The sequence below is a fragment of the Trichomonas vaginalis genome, chromosome IV (genome assembly GCF_026262505.1).
Source record: "Trichomonas vaginalis G3 chromosome IV, whole genome shotgun sequence".
Lineage (NCBI taxonomy): Eukaryota > Parabasalia > Trichomonadida > Trichomonadidae > Trichomonas > Trichomonas vaginalis.
Genome location: NC_067206.1, coordinates 38,193,030 through 38,208,027, shown reverse-complemented (window position 1 = coordinate 38,208,027; position 14,998 = coordinate 38,193,030). Strand labels below are relative to the sequence as shown.

General features: G+C 31.3%; 6 protein-coding genes across 6 annotated transcripts, besides 1 other annotated feature; 3 read left to right on the top strand and 3 right to left on the bottom strand.

The window, feature by feature from the left end:
• Positions 1-1,685: 1,685 nt before the first annotated feature.
• Positions 1,686-2,276: a mobile genetic element.
• A 1,622-nt stretch (positions 2,277-3,898) lies between these two features.
• TVAGG3_0242760 (uncharacterized protein) lies at positions 3,899-7,144 on the top strand (the record flags this gene model as incomplete). The annotated part of the gene is made up of 1 exon (XM_001320038.1): positions 3,916-7,035. The coding sequence occupies one exon, from the start codon at positions 3,916-3,918 to the stop codon at positions 7,033-7,035; it is 3,120 nt and encodes a 1,039-aa protein (XP_001320073.1).
• Positions 7,145-7,390: 246 nt separating this feature from the next.
• On the bottom strand, positions 7,391-8,734 carry TVAGG3_0242750 (uncharacterized protein; the record flags this gene model as incomplete). Its single annotated transcript, XM_001320037.1, has 1 exon — positions 7,391-8,734. One exon carries the CDS (start codon positions 8,732-8,734, stop codon positions 7,391-7,393), a length of 1,344 nt encoding a protein of 447 aa, XP_001320072.1.
• Positions 8,735-8,787: 53 nt separating this feature from the next.
• Positions 8,788-9,162, bottom strand: TVAGG3_0242740 (uncharacterized protein; the record flags this gene model as incomplete). The annotated part of the gene is made up of 1 exon (XM_001320036.1): positions 8,788-9,162. The coding sequence occupies one exon, from the start codon at positions 9,160-9,162 to the stop codon at positions 8,788-8,790; it is 375 nt and encodes a 124-aa protein (XP_001320071.1).
• Positions 9,163-10,892: 1,730 nt separating this feature from the next.
• TVAGG3_0242730 (uncharacterized protein) lies at positions 10,893-11,201 on the top strand (the record flags this gene model as incomplete). The annotated part of the gene is made up of 1 exon (XM_001320035.1): positions 10,893-11,201. One exon carries the CDS (start codon positions 10,893-10,895, stop codon positions 11,199-11,201), a length of 309 nt encoding a protein of 102 aa, XP_001320070.1.
• Positions 11,202-11,235: 34 nt separating this feature from the next.
• Positions 11,236-13,370, bottom strand: TVAGG3_0242720 (signal recognition particle receptor subunit alpha family; the record flags this gene model as incomplete). The annotated part of the gene is made up of 1 exon (XM_001320034.2): positions 11,751-13,352. The coding sequence occupies one exon, from the start codon at positions 13,350-13,352 to the stop codon at positions 11,751-11,753; it is 1,602 nt and encodes a 533-aa protein (XP_001320069.1).
• Positions 13,371-14,129: 759 nt separating this feature from the next.
• On the top strand, positions 14,130-14,951 carry TVAGG3_0242710 (endoplasmic reticulum junction formation protein lunapark family; the record flags this gene model as incomplete). Its single annotated transcript, XM_001320033.1, has 1 exon — positions 14,160-14,927. The coding sequence occupies one exon, from the start codon at positions 14,160-14,162 to the stop codon at positions 14,925-14,927; it is 768 nt and encodes a 255-aa protein (XP_001320068.1).
• Between the last annotated feature and the right edge of the window lie 47 nt (positions 14,952-14,998).

Here is a 14,998-nt window from a genome sequence, read left to right as displayed (position 1 = left end):
TGCTACTTCTGCTGCTTTTTTCTGACACTTTTTGCGCATATTCCTCTGTACTTAGTTCTTTCAGTTGTTCTTCTTTCTTCTTTTTCTCTACGTTTAACTCATTGAGTTTCTTTGTGTGTCTGTCATATTCTAGTTTCTTTTTCGTTTTCACTTATTTGTTTTCTGTATGTCTATGTTTGACTTTTTGACATCTGTTATTTGATTTTTGAGTGAACTCAAATTCATTTGACTTTGAGGGTTATAAGCTGTTCCGTCTGCAGCTCCACCATAGCCTGCCATTTTCGCTAAAAGTGCCGCTCTTAAACCTCCACTCTGTGCACCAATAACTCGGTTTAAAAGCATAGGGTTGCTTGACATTTGTTGCAACATAGTGGGGTCATTCATCATTTGTTGTTGCAACTGTTGTTGTGTGTTCAGTTTTACTATTGGATGTTTCAATGCTCCCTTCCTCTTACGTATATTCTTACGTAGCTTACGTGGCATTTTAAGTGAAGTTAAAAAGTGGTTTTTGACAGATGTTTATATGACACTATTAATATGATTTAAATAACAACGGTTTTGGTTTTGTCACCGGCTGGTCGGCTGGGGTTCGGTCCTCCTCTTGGGTCTTGGGCAAAATTTCTTCGGGGCTAGAGGGCGCAACGCGCCTGGAAGCCCTCCGAATAAAAACTTCATTTATACTAAATATCTTCGGGGCTAGAGGGCGCAACGCGCCTGGAAGCCCCACTACCTTTTTTTTATTTACTAGTTAAAAAATCATTTGGTATTGATCAAGTTCTTTTTTCTGGATAAGATATTATATGGATAATTGGATAGAAAATACAATTATATAATCTTGTACCTGGTTTAATTAAGCTAATTGTCATCAGAAACTTGTAATTTTTATGAATTTCAGATTTTCTTTTCATTACTGCTTTTCTTAATAGGTTCAAGTTCTTATTTACGTTATAAAGTATGATATTTACAAATATCAAGTTATCATGTTTTTTTGAGAAATTATGAGAAACAAACAAAAATGAAAAAGATAGGAATAGCAATGAATAGTGAGCTGGGTATAGAAAATGTAAGAGATATGAATGCAAAGCAATCAGTATTTAGGATATTGACCATAGATTTCGAAAAAAAAAATGCTGCATATTGAGCGAAAACTATGATTATATTATAAGGCTGTCATTTAAAGCATAATGAAACTATTCCCTTTTCATTTTAATCGAATAAGATAGTAAAGATTTTTGAATTAGCTAGAAACTGATGAGATGTTTTCACAAATCAGATTTTTAATCTCTATAATGCATAATTCACTCAATATCTCAATTTTGATATTGCGAGATATTTTTGCTATCGGTTTCGTAATTTTGACACAATAGCAAGAGGGTTCTATAAGCATTATTATCAACGTAGAATCTGAATATCATATCAGAAAATGTCGCAAATCCGACATTTACCCGACCAAATAGCAAAAATAATTGAATACTTTTCGCAAAAACTTTAAAAATCGATAAAAATATGAAATATAGATATTAAAGAGACTTTTTATATAATATTCATAAAGATTTTCCAAAAATATGATACCGCAAAATTAAAAAAGTGACGTCTTGAGTGGAGTCAAAGGTCGAAATTGCTAGCTAAATGTTTTTTTAGCGAAATTGCGTATTGTACGTTTTTTTCGCAAAACGAAACCCTTAGAATATGTTAATTATATAATAATATGTATTATTATAAAAAAGAAAAAATAAAGCACGTTAAAATTTTTCTTTCTTGATTTTTTACAAAATCTACTTAGAATTATGCAAAATATGACTAAATAATTATAAATTTCAAGTTAAATTTTAATTTTGATAAATAATTTAAATTTCAAAATATCAAGTTCAGTTCGACTATGTATGTAGTAATTCCTCAATAAAGTGCCAAAACCCTATTAAAATATATGAACATTTTCAACATTTTAATGTTTTTATTTAAAAATTTGTTGGAATATGAGCTTCAAACAATTATTATGTAAATAAAAATAATTAAATATATGTATTTATTCGTATTACAACCGTAGTAAGTCGATTCTTCCTTTCTTCTACTGAGGTTTGAATTTGATTTCGAATTGTAAAGAGATTCAAAGGGAAAATACTAGCGGATAAAAACTACCTCCATGAAAGGGTCATAATGGAGTCAAGTTGTATTTTTTGATATTTTTTGCTTTTCGAGCCTAAATAGGTAGCCAAGATAATGCCTAAAAATAAGGTTCTAAATTCTGAAGTTTACATGATCCTCTCGTGTGCACCCTTAAATCAAAAATTTTATTTGGGAGTTAGTTTTATTGATTTTTCAATTAAAAACATTTCTAAAACAAGAAAAAAAAACGATAAAATATTTATATTTTATATAAGGATCTTATATAGTTAAAATAAATATCATTTTATTTTTTTCATTGGTGTCTGTCAAACCATAATACACTATTCAAAAATTTAATGTGTCTTGTGGTTTCAAAAGACACCTTCAAATTGAACGATAGCACAGACACTATTGAATTTTACCCATTTTATTTAGTTTTTACCCTTTTTATTTTTAAGAATTAATGACTGAAACAGCCGTTTTGCTATGACCTCAATCACTTTTATTTATTATTTTAAATATTATTTAATTTTATTATTTGAATAGGCCAACTTATATTTGAGAAGCTCAATTTGAGACCACTTAATACATTGAAATATCATAAATATTGAAATATTAAAAAGTGTATTTCAGAATATTGAAATTATAAAAATTTATAATACTGAAATTGAGACAAATTAATAAATTCAATGTGTTTTTTTTGAAATAACTCTCAAATATTATTTTTTTGTTTATTTAATGATGAATAAATATGATTGCTTTAGTCAATCATAAAAACTAATTTAAGTTTAAAATAATGAAAGGATAATTTGATCGTTTTTTAAAATACAATTATTTTTGATGATTTGCAAGAATCTTTGAAAAGAATATAATATAAGTTCTATTTTTGTAAAAATTTATCCAAATCATGTATTACATAAATTACGATTAAAACGATGAAAGAACCAAAAAGTGTGTTTTGTGTTTTGTTGTTGCGTGTTGGATGCGGGATCCTGTTATTTCTGAAATCGACAAAAAATTTGGAAATTTAATTTCCGAAATCGAAATTATATTAATGTTTTTAATATTCTTATATCAAAAGGATTAAAGTTCATTAAGAGAAAAACAATTCTTCTTCTTCAATCTATTGGCGCATTTATTTCTACACGCCAATAAGGAAGGGAAAATTATAAGACACCATGGTGTCTTCAAAACGCTAATTTTTGATATTTTTAACAACCCTAAACAATAGTATTAATGAGAAAAAAATTGAATCAATTCAATTTTCAAAGTTTTTCAAAATTTGTAATTTATTAAATTCCTATAATATTTCGTGATCAACTTTGTTTGACATACAAAAAATTATATAAAATCCTTCAATTATTAATATAGAATTTTGAAAAAAATTGAATAAGGTGAAACGGTTTTCAATTTGGTTTATTATATGAAATCCATGTGACAGATTGTGATTAGAACAAAATTTTCCTTGCAAATTTTGTAAAGCTCACAATCTGATGACATCAATTTACATTTTTAAAAATTAGTCTTATTGCTCTCATTAAGTTATTAAAATTGAAAAAATACAAAATGTAAACCATTCAAATCTCACCCATGATTTTCGGATTAATAGCCTTTTTTGAGAATCACAGCTATCATTATGAAAACCACTATGTAAAATTTGATGCTACATCATTTACAAAATAAATTGAGTTCACTTCGATATCGTTGGATTCAAATAACATAATTGACTTTATTTACTATAATTATAAACTTTTTTTCAATAAAAAATTCTATTAAAATATTGAATCCAACGTTTTTTTCAATTTCAGCATGAATATCTTATTTTTGCAGCTTCTAGCATTTTCACATTCACAGGAGCTGCAGGATTTTTCAATATGTGTCACATACGAAAACGTTGCACAAAGCTTTTGTCCCAACGATGTTAATGCTACATTCAAACTTTCAAAGAAAAAGGAAGCTGATCAGAAATTTTACAATTGGACTGTAGAAGAAGATTTTAATAAGTTTAGTGGTACTAACTATCTTACGATTTACATTGATTGTTTAGATGTCGAGAATCATTCAATAGGAATTGATGTTTATGCAGTCAAAGATGCAAAACATATAAGGATAGTTGGACCAAATCCCCTAAATCGATCAACTTTCATTTTCAACGTAAATAATATTACGACATTTGATGACATTGAGTTAAACAACATTGTTGCCGTTAAAGATAATACAACAAGCATGTTTATGGAAAAACTTAGACTTGTTAATACTAGATTTGATGGATTTCACAAATCATCATTATTTTACGGAAAAGAACTTTATTCAGATCTCAATTCTGTGGCAAACCTATCATTTAAGTTTGATAAGCTCTTCTATGATTGTGGTGAGACAGAAAAATTTTATCCTAATTACTATTACGACGGTGTCATTTTTACATCAGAAATTACATTCAGAAATTTCAGTTCTGGTAGTTCTCTGTATCAATATGGCAGTGATATCATTATTATTCCTAAATCAAGAGAATACGGCTTCAGAAAGACGAATTTTAGAAGCATCGATAGGAACGACATCAATTATTATATTGAAATGGAAAATGGAGAATTTTCAATTGGTTGTTTCTTTTCAAATAAGGCTGTTGCATTTTATCATGTCGAATTGAAATTAGTTAATGCTAAATTACAAATTCTAGATGGAAAATGGAACGGTGAGCCTCGTTTTTTCTTTGATTTGATTAACTCTGAAATATTTTTCCATACAAATGACATATTTTATCAATTATCCGATAATGTATCTAATTCTTCACTTAAAACAGATGTTGATGAACTACATATTGAAAGTATACCTTCCGGATGTATTAGTGAAATTTCCTTTTCAAAAAATTTTGTAATTGATAATTTGTATATCGATGATGATAGTGAATTTGATTTCGATGATGGAGAAATTGATTTAGATGATGGAGAAATTGATTACGATGATGAAGACCCATATAACGATGATCAAACAACAAATATAACAATCCATGCAGAAGAATTAACGATAGGGTATCTCTATGTAGATTGGAACTTCACAAATTTCACGATTTTTGGAGGAAAAGTTTATATAAAGGAAATTGATGGCACATTTGATACAATTTTTATAGAAAACCTTGGATTTTTACCTGAAGGTATTCTTATAGATGATAGGCAATCAGTACCTCAGATAATTGTATCAAACCCTGTCACTGATGATATTGATACATGTTTCAAATTCCATTCTGAGGATATGTCTGTCCTAATGGATGATTTTCGATTATTAACAATTCCGAAAACTTCAAAAGTCAGAATTTCGCCTGATGTCGAACATAACATTTTCCCATGCAAGCTAGAAACAATTGAAGAAGAAGATAATATTGTTTATACAATGCAATATATCTTAAACTCAAGTAAATTCTGTGTTTCAGATGACGGAACTGATGAATGTGGAATTGATAATTGCAACAAAACAACAGAGACATATTTAAGTAAATTAATCAAAGATATCCCAAAGCAGCTCTATCCATCAATTTCACTCTCATTTTTCCTCAAAACATCAAAACCTTTCGTTGTTGATGTTTATGATCCTGAATATCCATTTGGAAGCTTGTACTTTGAAGGTCGTAATAATAGTGTGCTTATTATCAATGATTACTCTGTTGCTACAAATCTCTCTATATGGAATTTGAAACTTGAAGTCCAATCAAGCAAAACATTTGTTAATTATTTGAATGTTACAAATTCTACTCTTCCTGAAAATATTGCTCAATGTACCTTCAATAAATTAGATATAGATGAAGGTACATTCGCAAAATATGGGTTTAACCGTAATTCGAAGATCATAGATACTCTCGTTGTATATACTAAGACATTATATATGACAGACACTGGATTTTCACCTGACATTCCTTTAGTTACTGATGAAAAACCATTAATCATTGTTAGAAATGTTTCACTTGTCACGAGATCTGGAGGTTTTAATGGAGATTGTCGTGTTAAAATTGAACCTGATGAAAGAATTGAATTCACAACAAATAATTATGGAGATATCAAGTTCAGTTTGGAAGGAACCGCTGAGTGTAATATTCATTTCAAAGCGTTCTTCCCTGCAGATATTGTAAAAACTTATGATCATGACTGTTTATACAATTTTCATCCGCACTTCTGGGGTTCAAAACTCACTTCAGCTAGAAAATTCTGCTCATCTATAGACATATATCCTGATAATGAAATCACGATTGTTCTTGGAGATGAAGCCTATAAATGTCATGGAAAGGTAGAAAATAAATTTATGGCTGACATGTTCATCGATAAATTGGATATAATTGGTACTGTTAAACTCCACAATGTTATATTGAATAAGACAATACATTTAGATGTTGGAACTTACTTATCAGTTGATACTTTATCAATTCCTTTTGATGATTTCTTACTCCATGTTAAATGGGATCTAAAGAATGCACCTCTTATTATGGCTCGTAATTTTAGCGCGAAATATGCGAAATCTTATAGTCCTTTCATTTTTGTATATCCGGAAGAACCAGTTGATTTTGAGGAATTCAACAATTCAAGAGACATCTTCAAGTTCGGTATTCCTATATTTTGTACAGAAAATAGTGACTATCCAGGCTACATTTCAAGTTATGTAAATTTGTTTTATTTCAATGATACGATACCTGTTGTTACAACAGCAAGATTTCCATATGGTGTTACACATCACCCTGATTCTTGCATTAAGATTATCCCTTATGAACCAAGCCCTAAAAATGGTAAGGTCCGCGGTCCTGCTAAAAAAGGCGGATGGATTTTTATAGTTGTTATTTCTTTTATACTTTTATTCATTTGCTGCATATTCTTTATTATAAGTTTTATGTGTCCAAAGAAGATAATCAATACATATGTGAACACTGTTTTGGGTGTTTTAGAATAAAAATTATTTTATTCACAGATTTCTCCATTTTTCCTCTCGCTATTTACAAAAAATTTCTCTAAATAGGATTATCATTTTTCCCCTCATTGAATGTTTATTGATGGAGAATGATAACTTTACAAAATACATGGAACATTGAAAAGTCTAGACAGTTTTGATTGAATGAAATACCAACTAAATGAGCAGAAGATATCAAATTCCTTTGAAAAATCTTTAATAAGATATTGTTTAGAACATATAAGTGTTTGTTATGGCATATCATTGTGAATTAATTGAATAAATATGGAAGATTTTAAAAGATAATTATATTTATATACAAACAAATACAAACAATTTATAACATTTAAAAATAAAATTATTTTGTTTTTTGAACCTTCTTAACAACCTTTCTCTTTTTGTGTGATTTCATTGAGCTTGCTTCGCTCTTGATTGCATCAGAAGCTTCGGTATTAGATTCATGTTGAATTGTTGGATCAACTGTCTTCGAACGCTTTGATTTTTTCTTCTTTCTCTTCTTTGATTGTGTCTCAGATGCATTATCAGCTGCATCGATTGTTTTTGCCTTCTTTACTTTGACTTTCTTGCGAGGAAGTTTTAATTTTGGTGGAGGTTTTGTTGGACTGAGCAGAGAAGGATCATATACGTAGGAAGACTTGGTTTGAGACATTAATGCAATTCTCTTGTTGAGTTTATCCAAATTTTCTTGGAGATCTGTAACTTGTTTTTGTAATTCCTCAACAGAGCGTTTTTCTTTCATAATATGAGCTTGCATAGATATCGGATGCCCAATCTCTGGATGGTTTGGTATAGTCATGGAGTTTGTCGTTGGAATTTGTGGAGGTGGAGCTTTTTTCAGTCTTTCTATGATTTTCTTGGCATTTTGGATTTCTCTCTTAAGCTTAACAGATTCCATGTTAAGTTTCGGTTGATTTGAGAGCTCTTCCTTAAATGTTGCATTCGATAATTTATATTGTTTAATTTTTTCATCCAAAATGGACATCTCGAATGCTCTAGATCCTTTTGCTGCGAGGTTTTTGATCAGAAGATATTCGTCATCGATATCTGGGAAAAGTGTCTTCGAAACGTTGACTAAATTCGACATTCTATCTAAAATAAACTCATAAAGATCAGATTCAGTCTTTGGTTGCTCTTCTTCAGAGAAAACGCGAATCGGAATATTATCTTGATTTCCTGAATTTTCTGAGTTCCCTGGTGTCGAATGACTTGGATTCATAGGAGGCATAACATGAACATTATGGCTGATGTCTGATTGGTCGGTGTTCGTGGAGATATTTTGTTGAATTTCTTCTTCTTCGTCCTGTGGAAGATCTTTAGGATCAAGTTGCGAAATTCGGTCCATTTCTCTGAATAGCTCCTCTGCATTAGTAATAATGTTGTCTGCAGTGAAATAAGTTGAATCTCCTATCAAATCATCGTGATTTCGACGTGGTGATTGAATTCCGACGTCTGCCGCGTAACTTTGTGTTTCGAATTCTTCCTCCTCTTCTTCTGTTGGTTGATTATTAAAGTAAACATGATTATTTTGGTTTTTAGATATTGCAGAAGTAACTTCTGAAGCATCGTCTGATTGTATTGAAGAAGAGTTGGCCGTGTGCATTGAATCTTCCCAAAATTGGGCTGCATGAGCGTCATTATTTGATAAATTTCCATTTTCTGGAGAATTGTGCGGTTCGTTCATACTTGCGAACAATTCTTCCTTTTTGAGTATTTCTATTCCATTTCTGTCGAAATCTAATTCTCTGATTTTTTTCCTGGTCCTATTGGCTGTGCAAGGAAGTGAACTTGCCTCGGTTGCTTATTTCTTTCAGCTATTGGAGGAGATTCTGCTAATGGAGGAGATGCAAATGAAATTCTCTTTTTTTCAATTGGTTTTTGACTGTTTAATGTAAGTTCATTTGGAAAATAGTCTTTCTTTTTGTTAGAAAAGTTGATTGGTGGAGTTCCAATGATGACATCTGGTTCTTCTTCAGTTTCTGATTTACGTTTAAATCGATTTAATCCATCTGGATCCGATTTAAGAAGATTTTCAAAATCTTTATCGAATAATGGAACTTCCCTCTTTTCCTCATCTGATTCAGGCGGAGGGAAATCGCCTTTCTCAGTCATATCGAATTTTATACAAAAAAATTTGCAACGAATTTTACGTTATTTTTTTCCACTTTTGAAATTTTTTTCTACATGTTTAATATTAATAATGGTGTTATTAAGACTGTATTCAAAATTTGAGAACACCCTTTCAATTTTATTTTCTCCAAAATCTTCCCTCAGCTCTAGCTTTAAATAACGCTGGAGTGCCAAACGATATATGGGAAAAATATTATGGATTACCAGCTGAAAACTATACAAATACAAATAATGAAAAGCCTACTATTTCGAAAAATTTTTTCTTATTATCTTCAAATTTCAAAGATTTTTCAGAGAATATCATTAATTGTGCAAGCAATTCTATCAAATTACTGCATTCGATATGTACATACACTAATATTACCCAAAATTCTGGACAAGGTGGCTGCATCTACTTCTCGGGTAAGAGTTCCATCGTCCAAGACAGATTTTGTGCTATTGGATGCTACACACCAGGTGATGGAAAGTATTCATACACAAATGTCAAAACGAATGATTATAAAAATTACGTAAATTTAAGTTCCCTCTATCAATGCGGCCGTGACAACACTGGGACTTCCAGTATATACCATCAATTTGGAAATAAAACTCTTATTTCCACAAACAACACTAAAGCAAGATGTTATGCCCGTTCTGGTTACTATTTTGAATATAATCCAGTTGACATCAACTTTTGTTGTTTCATTTCTAATGATAATCATGAATCAGATTATATTTGCATGCTACATATGAATTCACTTAATTCATTTGTCAGAAGATCTTTATTCAGAAATAACTCATGTGCATTAGGTAACACATATCGAGGTCTTCTTCACTCTTCTACTTCATCAAAAGTTACTGTTTTAGAGTGTATTTTCTTAGAAAATAAAGCAAGCCACACTTTTGGTGCATATTCTGCTACTTTAACAGTTATAAACTGTACCGGAGATATTTTATCTGCAAGTAGCAGCTGGGATGGCATAATTAATACAAATAAAAAGAAAACAGAATCTTTTAATCTTACGCTTTCCTTACTTTCGCTAGGAAAATGTGAAGCAGAATTTCCATTTTCATTTGACCTTATTTTGTTTGGAAGTAAAAAGAAGAAAAAACTTGTTTATGAAGATCTTCTATCATTTAATTTTTCTCTTGAATGTTTAATAAATATAACTTGCTCGTAAGCATATCTATTTATCAAAATTGCTTGTTGATTTTTAGAGGTGTCTCCAATTTCAGATTATTTTTAATTGCAGAATGAAATTGAAGGTCCTGTTATACGATATCAAAACCACAAAATTTTGAATTGCAAAATCGACCTCCAAGATGAAGAAGAAATGTTATTTATTTATTATTCCGTTTTAAATCACAATTACTCTTAAATTTTGAATGCAGACGGGATTGATAATAAATATACTGATAAATTCATTAAATAAGATTTTGTTCTTCGGCGAATATAGACGAGATACTTCTCATTGAGACTAAAACGACTTTATTTGATGTTTGGCATGCGACCCATACAATTTTTTTGTCTTATGACTACGGTGAAAAATCAGCTTTGAAACCTCACAAAAAAATTTCCACAAACTGATGAGCGATTTTTCTTTTAAATATGAATTACCCATATGATTGCAAAATTATATATCGGTGTAATTTTGCTTTACGACTTGGATTTGTAAGTTACGACTATTTGAATTCTAAAATTGAGAGAAATTCATTTCATTTCATTCACGATCATGAAAAAAGGGAGCAAGGCACAACCAAGGATCTTATTTTTCAGCCCATTCAGCAACTCGGAAGAGCCCGTGATATATACCCTTGACAAGAATGGTAACTTGACAAAGGAAGCAACAGAATTGATGAAAAGTGGATTTCCAATTAAAGAAGAGCCATGCCAAATTATCCAAGATAACTTCATTGATCCAATTGATGATTCATATACATACATTAACCAGGATCTTAATTTGCTCGATTGCACGCCAAATTTCGGTAATGTTACAGATTTACTCTTGGATTCCAAGGACTACATATCTCTTGACTTCTAATTTATTCATATTTCTTTAGTATTGTTTATAAAGTGTTAATAAATCAAAAAAAATGTATCGAATTTTTACTTTTCTTATGATTCCTCCATGACATCTCCCAAATCACAATACAGAAATCCCTGACCTTTACAATTATTGATTACCTACTGTGAGAAATTCTATCGACTATTTATTTACAGCTTTTATCCATTAAAATATTGAACTCCATTGAATTTAGAAAAGGATTTTGTGATCAATAGCATTCAGAAATTGAAAAATCAAAAAAGAAAAAAACAATATCTACAGTTGGGTACTAAATCTCTTTAAAAAGTGTTTATTTTGACAAAAAGAATTGTAATTTATGACACTTGAGTTAAGAAAGCTCAAATGAAAAAATAAAAATTGAATTTCTCAGTATTTAAATGAAAACTCTATTCAGAATGTGTTTGAGTTAATGTAGAGAATTATAATTTGGGGTATTTGAATGAAAATTTCGAATTTTTGTAAATATGAAATTTAAAAAATGGATTAGATTTAATAAAAATATATAAAAAGCTAATTTATTCTACTCTAGAAGCCAGAAAGCAGAGTATTGACAACGAATTCTGGATTCATTCTTCTGAGATCTCTGTATGTTTGGCCAACGCCAAGATATATGATAGGATGGCCTGTTTCATAAACAAGGGTTAAAGCAGCGCCTACCTTATCATCAATTGTATCGAATTTCGTAAGAACAATTCCATCAATACCTTTTGCGTCCTTTACGCCAGCGTATCTCTTGAGATTCATATCGAATGATGAGATTTGGTCAGATCCGTTGCCGCCGACAAGGGCTTCTGCAACGAAAAGTGACAAATCTGGTTTAACTTCGTTGATAAGACGAGCGATTTGCTTCATAAGGCCTTCAGAGTTTTGCATACGGCCTGCTGTATCTACAAGTACGACATCGATCTTTTTATCTATAGCGTATTGAATAGCGTCTTTTGCGACAGGAACTGGGTCTCTTCTATCATTGCCACGCTGGAAGAGCTCGATTCCGAGTCTCTCGGCGTGTTCTGCGAGCTGTTTGACAGCACCGGATCTAAATGTATCGCATCCGACGATCAAAACTTTGAAATCGTGGGATTTCATGAGGTAGGCGACTTTAGCGAGTGTTGTAGACTTACCGACGCCGTTAACGCCGATAAATGAGAAGACATAAGGTTTTCCTTGCTTTCTAGCGAGCTGAATATCACGAATAATATCGATACTGCGATGAGGAGTAAGAATACGTTCGATCTGTTCACGAAGTGTGGCCATGACGACGGTTTTAACTGATTGGAACGTTCCACACTTTGTTCCATCGAGTTTCTGACCGACGGCTGTTGTAAGTTCATGAGCGATAGCTGATGCAACGTTCTTTGAGATAAGATGGGACTCAAATTCTTTAAGGAATGGTTCAAGAGTCTTAATGTCTAAGCTCTTCTCGCCAACGATGCCTGAAAGGATGCCACTGAAGAATGACTTGTTGGCATTGGGGTTGGCTTGGAAGACTCCGGTGAAATCATCCATATTGTACTGTTTAACTTCGATTCTTTCGACTTTGCCGACTTCTTCGAGGCCAACAACTGTTGACTGCTCTTCGATGTTTTCTTTGGACTTTGATGTGTAGCGAATACGCTCTTTCGAAGGAGATTTCTTGCGGCCAGGCTCAGACTTAGATCTTTGGGCCTTCTTGTTCGGTTCTTCATAACTGTCATCATCGAGATCTGCGATGGTGATTTTTGGCTGGTTAATTTGAATGCCAACTGTACCTCTGTATTTGTCAACGACATCATCGACAGTAAAGCGATCAAAGAGGTTAGGTGTAAGCATAACATCTGAACGCTTGAGAATCTGTTGATATTGATGTGTGAACTTGGCACAAACGTCTTCTAATAATTTGGATAAGTAATTAATTTGCTGAGCAACCTGTTGATGGAGTGTCACTGCAACAAAAATGTTGAATGCAGGGTCTTGGGTGACAAGGCATGCCATTTTATCCTTGACATATACATCTTCGTTCAATTTGCCTTCAAGAAGCTGCTTTTGAATATATTCGTTAACGACAGTGATTGTTTTTTTGGTTGGGTCGCAGTCAATAGGCCAAAGAACGAGACCACCTGCTTGGAATACGTAGAATTCGAACATCATCTTGCCAATTTGCGGTTTCAATTTGCCAAGAAAATTGACTGTGCAGATTTCGGTTATTTGATCGAAAAGATTTAAATATATAATGAAAGATATTGTAAACAATGAATATTATTATCAATGATAATTTACATGTCAAAAAAAAATAAGAGATTAACTGCGGCACCAAAATTCGTGGTTATTTACTGTCCACATACATAGTAATGACCATTTCCGGTTAAAAAAAGAATATAATTGATTATTATGAAGAAATTATTAATAAATATTCAATTTTCTTGTTCGTTTTTCTATGATTCATCCCACCCATTGTTACTGCATCTCCAAAAAAAATACAAAAACAAAAATTCAAAATCAAAAAATGTTGAAATTTATCTCGAAAAACAAAAATTCTAAAGTCTCATCACACTTTTCAATGCTCGATTTTTAAAAACTGTTTAAAAATGGAGCTTATATTGAAATAGTGTAGAGACTAAAAATTACCACAGACTATTTCAGAGGATTGAGTGGCAACTCAATCCTCTGAAAAGTCTGAGGTAATTTGCAAAATTTTTGGAAAAAAATATGATTTAAAACGCAAATTTAAAATAGCATAATAAATTAAAATTAGATTTTTAATAGAATTTCTTACATGTTAGTCTCAAAAATTGCCAAATGGAGAATTAATTTTTAGTTTTTACAAAATTATTTAATTTTATGATATGACTTAAAATCAATGTAATGAGTTATTTCATATCCAAGTAGTCATTTGTTGGAATTTTGCACCTACTGTTCACTTTTTCACGATTCAAGATAAATAAAAAACTGACAAAAATGGGTGCTTTGTTTTCATCGCCACGTAAGCTCGAGACAAAGCTCTTAGTTAAACAAGACGAGCTAAAGAGCATCTTGATTTCAAAAAGGAAGCTTGAGAAATGGCACACATCTCATACTTTCTTTTTAAAGCTTTTTATCATCCTTTTCTCGATCCAATTTTTGATATTCTTAATAGTTTCATACTTATACAAGTTTTTAACAATACAACTAATTCAAGACGAATTCATTTTCTTCTTTATTGTAATCTCAATATTCTATTTGATTCGCGCTTTTATAAGTTACTGGATTAACTCAGCTGCAGAACGTAGCTTAGCATTAAGATTTGAACTCGAAAAATGCTTCAAGGAATATACATCTCAGCCAGGGTTCCAGAAGATCAAGAAAGCATTAAAGCAACGTGGAGAATATTATGAAATTGACTTTGACCAAGTTTTACGTCTCGAATACTTCAGTGAAGAAAGAGTTATTAATAATCAATCATTCTGGGCTCGTCTTTCATCAATTTTAGCTAGAAACGGACCAGATTACAGATACGCAATTATATGCCCATATTGCAGAAGTGTCAATGGCACAGTTTCTCCAGAAGAGAAAGATAAAGTCGAATACAAATGCATGTACTGCAGATCTCGTGTTTCATTTGATAAAGTTATTAAAGAATACTCCAAGGAAGACGACGAAGATACACTACACGATCTTGAAGAGAAACCAGAAGTCGAAGCCAAAAAAGAAGAAGATGATGAGGGTGACTTGGCTGATCTCAAATAAGAGTACAATCAATCATTTACATTGTTCTTATATATAAAATACTAAATTTTTATTTTGAAATTATATAACAT